The sequence below is a fragment of the Sphaeroforma arctica genome (assembly GCF_001186125.1).
Source record: "Sphaeroforma arctica JP610 unplaced genomic scaffold supercont1.1680, whole genome shotgun sequence".
NCBI lineage: Eukaryota > Ichthyosporea > Ichthyophonida > Sphaeroforma > Sphaeroforma arctica.
This window is the reverse complement of record NW_014038878.1, coordinates 5,892-12,217: the sequence shown is the minus strand read 5'-3', so window position 1 is coordinate 12,217 and position 6,326 is coordinate 5,892. Positions and strand designations below refer to the sequence as shown.

The window sequence follows — 6,326 nt, the reverse complement described above, 5'->3', positions numbered from 1 at the left end:
TGTGTGTGTGTGTGTGTGTATGTATATATTTATGGGTGATATTTGTGGGTGTGTTTATGTATTTATATATGTATGTATGTGTGTGTGTGCATTATACCTATATATATATATGTATATGTATAATCTATATATATTAATATTATTTGTTCGCAAATTCAGTTTTCACTTTTGTTTCCATCACACTAAAATCATAACTTTGGCAGAGCATAAAAGAATCTCTCCGTGAATTCTAATGCAACAAGCCTCAACCCCTCTTGGCTCTCGGCTACTAAGTCAAAGAACAAGACAAAAATTCGCTAGCAAATATCGATTACACGCGCCATTGGCCATCACGTAAATATTTGGATAATGATGTTCTTATTAGCATTTCCAATACGATTACCCCTTATTTCTTCCATCGTGACAAATTACCTTGGAAGCGTATCAAACACTATGATTTTGAACGGATATATATGTTTATATTCTCGCAGTACTCGCACGTGACTCTACTTGGCAATTTGGTTTCAGCAACTTATGAAATTTATATGCGAGACCAAACATTCTTCGGTCAAAGTAATCACCGCTCACAAATTTCCTTGCCAATCCGCATCTAATTTCGGTTGGTGGCCTTGTACTTTCGACGAGACGCGTGTAGCACTGGTTCCGTGTATCCATTGCTGACCTCTCTACCTTTGAATACAAGTTGCAAGGCTCCTTGGAATGCGATATTGTCTTCAAATGTACCTACCATAGCCTTGTATGCAGGGTCGGAAGAGTTTTGCTCGTCAACGACGGCTGCCATCTTTTCAAAGGCTGACTTGATCTGTATGTTGAAAGCAATGAGTCCTTTAAGCAAACTGCACACCCGATTTGGTGCATAATTCAACTTACGTTGACACATTGGATTGATCTTTAAGAAGAAGGTACAAATACAAAGATAAAACATGACTATGACGCATTGTCAAAGTACGCGACAAAGGTACAAATATAAAGATAAAACATGACTATGACGCAATATCAAAGTAAGAGACAAGCTTCATCGAAATTCAAAACGGGGCGAACATAGCCTCCTAGCTTGAACAGGGCGGAAAAAATCGGTACACCGGCTAGGAAAATGAGATTGTCTGAAACTGCGTGCATACACAAGTACATGTGGCCATACCTGATCCTTGGTTATGATCTCGTGGTGCAGCCAATTGGCTAGATGCTGCGATGAGATACGCAAAGTCGCCCGATCTTCCATCAGACCTATGTTATGAATATCAGGTACCTTTGAGCACCCAACACCCATGTCAATCCATCGCACAACGTAACCCAGGATACTCTGGGCCATAGCCTCCAAGTCTTTCTGCACATCCTCGGGATTCAGGTCAGCTCTGTCCGTGAGAGGTGGGGTCAGAATATCATCCAGCGGTGCACGCAAGCGGCTTTTGAGCGCCTCTTGGGTCTCCTGCACGTTCACTCTGTGGTAGTGTGTGACGTGCAGAGACGCAGCAATAGGGGACGGTACCCACGAGGTATTCGCGCCCTGCTTCAAGTGACCAATCTTCTGCTCCAGCATCTCGGCCATGGAGTCGGGTGCGGCCCACATCCCCTTGCCAATCTGGGCTGTACCGACCAAACCAGCGGCAATACCGCAGTCTACGTTCCAAGCTTCGTAGGCAGGCAACCACTTCACCTTGCGCAGATTCTTAAGCGCTACAACGGGTCCGGCCTCGATACTCGTGTGGATCTCATCACCCATACGGTCGAGGAAACCAGTGTTGATGAATACAATTCGCTCCTTAGCTTCACGAATGCACTCGTACAAGTTAATAGTGGTACGCCTTTCCTCGTCCATAACGCCAATCTTCACGGTGTTCTTGGGCAAGTCCAGTGCTTGCTCTACGGCAGTGAATAGCTCGCACGTGAATGCGACTTCCTCAGGTCCGTGTTGTTTAGGCTTAACAATGTATACAGATCCGTTGACACTATTGGCGTACTTTCCGTTGCCCTTCACATCGTGGATGGCGGCCAGGATGGTTACAAACGCATCCAAGAATCCTTCAGGAATGTCATCGCCACCTGCGGTGGTTACCGCGTCGGTGTACATATGCATACCTACGTTACGCACGAGCAGCAAGGAGCGTCCTTTCAGAGAAACATCCTCCGATCCTCCGGGGCTTTTGAAAACACGATCAGAGTTCTGCACGCGCTCAAGCGTCTTACCACCCTTCTGGAATGAGGCGCTCAGTGTGCCCCTCATGAGCCCAGTCCAGTTTTTGTACACAGCAACCTTGTCCTCTGCGTCAACGGCTGTGACCGAATCCTCGCAATCCATGATAGCCGTGATGGCGGACTCGATCTGGATGTCATTGATATGTGCATGATGCTCAGCTCCGACCGCACCGTCAGCGTTGAACTTCAACTCCATGTGCAGGTTATTGTTCTTGATCAGCACGGAAGTGGGCTTGGCGGCGTCTCCAAGGTATCCCGCGAAAACACTATCTTCCTTAGGCGCCACCTTCTTACCGTCGGTTAATTCAATACATAGCTTCTCGGATTCAACGGAGAAAGCCTTAGTCTGAGCCCAGGAAGCACCATCTGCCAACGGCATGACCTCATCCAGAAGGTTATCTACCCATTCGAATACCTTCAGTGCGCGCCTGGGGTTAAACCCACCGGCCTTTTGCGCTCCGCCAGTCTCAGACACGGCGTTTGTGCCATATAAACCATCGAACAAAGACTGCCAGCGGCCATTGCAAGCATTCAGAGCATATCTATCAAAATACAAGAAAGCTATGGTGAACACTACAGCTTGAATACATCATGCACGAGCGACCCAATAGACACTGTGTGCAAATTGAGTAGTTGACGACTTCGCTCCAGAAGTGTAATATTGTATCGCGCCTGCCAATTGCTATTAGATATGGTTATGGCAGATATGAGCTCTATGAGAAGCTGACCAGCGCAATCTGCGATAGTAAGTTATCAAATTATTCGAGACGCTGTGCGCAATTATGATTTTTGGTACAGAGCGTTGGTGGACAGTATGGTATACTAGGTACCTTTTCGGCTAGGGAAGAACATTTTGTTGTGATCTAGTCTTGTCTATATTCAAACTAGTCACCCCACAACAAGTACTTACAATAAATCAAAACTCGTAAATATCCCTTAATATATATATTTAGTGTCGCAGATAAACAACTTGGGCTACTTCATAGAAATAACTGGCACCCCACTCAAAGAACAGCGCAGAACCCACATGCGTACACACCTATACATAATTTTGCGATTCAAAACATACCTAGCGTTGTTGATTGGTACAACCAGCTGAGGGCCGGCGATAGAAGCGATCTCAGGGTCGACATTCGAGGTGGTTACCTTAAATGCCTCGCCTTCTGGAAGCAAGTAGCCAATGTCCATCAGATACTGCTTGTATTCGGCAGCATCATACTCCTGACCCTTGCGAGCAAGGTGCCATTCGTCGATCTGTTTCTGTAAACTATCGCGCTTCTTCAGAAGCTCCTCATTGCGGGGTGCCATCTTGCTTACAACATTGGATAAACATTCCCAGAAGTGCGCAACGTCTACACCTGTGTTAGGAGCCACTTCATTTTCTACGAATTGGTATAGGCCTCTGTTTACCCTCAATGAAGCTACGTTCACGTAGTCGCCTTTGGGATCCTGTAAAGTCATCTTGTTGGTGGTTGTGTGTGAAAACTGTCGTGTTTGGGCACTCCGTTTAGGGTACAAACTTTTGATTGCTAGATTGCTATGTAATAACTGCGGACAGGTTGGCGAGTAAGTCGCTATACTACCCTGGCTGATACCGAATATGCCTCTACAGACCTTGTGCCGCAACATATTTATTGCAGTCTATATAAACAAATATTTGGATTTATTGCTTTGGGCTTTTTCCAATTATAATCTTTGGTTGTTTACACTTTCCTTTCATCAGCCTGTCAGACTACTGCACAAGGTAAAGTTCTGCTTCAGAATCACTGAATCAGGACTCAGGATTTCCGAATCCAAGCCTCCAGGCTCCAAGGCGGTCCTTTCAACTCCTCCGCAATGTGATGATATTATAAACTGATGATGACTCTCGTGTGACTCGTGAGATTCGAGAACATAGATTTGAGAAACCTCAGAGTTTCTGACAGGTGGACTCGGCAGAATTGTTGACATCATCAGTGATCTTTCAGACTTCTTTTTTTGACAGTATAGACACCAACTCCTGAAATATAGAAACACTTTATTTTGAACTGAGCACTGGGGGGGAGGCACCGGGAGTTCGACCACCGGACTGAAAGAAAATCCTTGCATTCTCTAATCTCTACCGAGGTCTGAGGGTAGAAACCCTATATATAAAAAGGACTATAATTTTAAATTAGATTCTGAGTCATAGACATTTTTAGCCTCCTAAAAAAAGTAAAAATAGGACATAGGAGCCAGTCTCTCTATAAAATAGAGTAGAGAGAGAGAGGAGGCTATGATTCTGGATTCAGCCTTCGTCTCCTTTGTTCCGCCGTGGAATCGTGAATGCGCAGACATTGCCATTTTATTACCAAATATAAGTAAATAAATACAATGGCAATGTGACCTACTTCGACTTTTATGTGATGATGATGACTAAAGGGGCATAATATAATATATTCATTTTTTTAAATCAGATCGGCATCCTCTCTCTCTCTCTCTCTATAGACTCTTATTAGGACTTAGGAGTCTTATTAGAATTTGTTGATTTGTTGTGAATCATTGGACTCAACGGACTGACGGAGGCTATGTTTGTTTTTATAGAACGCACCTTTTAAGTCCCTTTAACCCAACTAGTCGTCTTTGAAAAGACAACAACAAGAGCAACGTTATTTATTTACAACAATCGGTGTGGTTATCCGTTATACCTAACAAGAAAACCACTGTTGGCACTGTAATTGATTCGTGAACCATGGGTGATGGAACTCGGAGGCTGTGTTTGTTTCAATTGAACGTACGTTTTAAAGGCCTTGTCATCTTGAAGGCTTAACCCTACTAAAAGTCACAACAACAAGAGCAACGTTGCAACAATCGGTATGGTTATACCTGCCCAAGACCACTGTAATTGATTTGTGAACCATTGAACTCGGAGGCTATGTTTGTTTTATTGAACGTACCTTTTAAGTCCTTAACCCTACTAATCTTAACAACAACAAGAGCAACGTTGCAACAATCGGTATGGTCACACCCAAGACCACTGTAATCGCTATAGGAAAACTATGATACACCTCAGGTAAGAATTTCGAATCCGGCTTAACGGTGTCGAATAAAGGCGCCCAGTCGTAGTAGTTCTGTTCACTCCCGTTCGTACTCGTGCGCTGAGAGTACTTCGTCGGCATCAAAGGTAACATCGTCTTCGAATCCACGTCCAGTGTTAATCGTGTTATGTCTTCACGAGACAGTGCCGCGAGACATAAATCGGCCAAGGCTAGACGAGGCAGCCCGTTTATTCCATTCATAGTGTCCCCTTGCTGTATCTGTTTGTACGAGATTATTTGCACGCAAATTTGCGATTGACCATAAAGTATGAAAGTCCCGACACTCACAGTCTATCACAGGTTGGTTTGAAACAAACTTCAGAACTTAATAATAAAAATACAGTCTTTTTTCTTCAGCGTTCAGTAAAACTCATGAGCTTACACTTATTGTCATAAAGAATATCTCATCATAAATACAAATATACCTTTATTTGCGCGGGATCGGATACATCAGCATTTACTAATCTCCCGGGTCTCACTATCGTATATGATAAGTTCTGTTGGGAGCAAGCAAGAAATGGACGTGAAGCAACAGTAGCATAGTTACAATATTATCTGAAACGGCAACTAGGAAAAGGCGCTTCGCGAGAGAAATATAGTGCGGGCTATTCCATGACAGTCACAACCAGATAAACCGAGTTGATCGCACCCGAGCAACTGAGTTGGGGGAAATGGACAGGCAGTAACGACAAGTGAAAAGAAGAAAACAGTTGCAGCTACCTTAGCCCGAACAGCCCTTTCCCCTTCCACTTTGTACTTGAGTACCATAGACAGTATTGCGTTGTGTAGAAATGACACCGGATGCCACGGTCGCAGCACTCCCGCGGATGAGATAACTACCAGTCGATTAATGGTCCCCACCCGCTCACAACCACCCGCAATCCTATAGAAAGTTAGAAAAAAGAAACGTGTTGTTATCTTGCCTGGTAACAATATTCCTGTGGAATATATACATACAAATATATGTATGTATGTATATACATATATATATATATATATATATATTATGTATGTGTGTATATATATATATATACATATAAATATATATATATATATAGATATATATAGTATATA

General features: G+C 43.6%; 3 protein-coding genes across 3 annotated transcripts in view; all 3 read right to left on the bottom strand.

Annotated features, from left to right (window-relative positions):
• Nucleotides 1-349: 349 nt before the first annotated feature.
• Nucleotides 350-3,836, bottom strand: SARC_11426 (malate synthase G). The gene is made up of 3 exons (XM_014294492.1): nucleotides 3,266-3,836; nucleotides 1,142-2,738; nucleotides 350-802 (listed from the first exon to the last, which is right to left on the bottom strand). The coding sequence occupies exons 1-3, from the start codon at nucleotides 3,823-3,825 to the stop codon at nucleotides 590-592; spliced, it is 2,370 nt and encodes a 789-aa protein (XP_014149967.1). The 5' UTR covers nucleotides 3,826-3,836; the 3' UTR covers nucleotides 350-589.
• Nucleotides 3,837-5,114: 1,278 nt separating this feature from the next.
• On the bottom strand, nucleotides 5,115-5,453 carry SARC_11425 (hypothetical protein; the record flags this gene model as incomplete). The annotated part of the gene is made up of 1 exon (XM_014294491.1): nucleotides 5,115-5,453. One exon carries the CDS (start codon nucleotides 5,451-5,453, stop codon nucleotides 5,115-5,117), a length of 339 nt encoding a protein of 112 aa, XP_014149966.1.
• A 635-nt stretch (nucleotides 5,454-6,088) lies between these two features.
• SARC_11424 (hypothetical protein) overlaps nucleotides 6,089-6,326 on the bottom strand; it is a gene marked incomplete at both ends in the record, with an annotated part of 3,535 nt that continues 3,297 nt past the window's right edge. Inside the window, one exon of the mRNA XM_014294490.1 lies at nucleotides 6,089-6,135. Coding sequence (XP_014149965.1) covers nucleotides 6,089-6,135 — 47 coding nt within the window. The remainder of the gene's footprint in view (nucleotides 6,136-6,326) is intronic.

Excerpts from the sequence above, each read along its gene's own strand:
- SARC_11426 (XM_014294492.1), bottom strand. The coding sequence starts at position 3,825 with ATGTTGCGGCACAAGGTCTGTAGAGGCATATTCGGTATCAGCCAGGGT. Across the intron at positions 2,739-3,265 it reads GTACCAATCAACAACGCTAG|ATATGCTCTGAATGCTTGCA; the intron begins GTATGTTTTGAA and ends GTATTTTGATAG. Across the intron at positions 803-1,141 it reads AGATCATAACCAAGGATCAG|ATCAAGTCAGCCTTTGAAAA; the intron begins GTATGGCCACAT and ends TTCAACATACAG.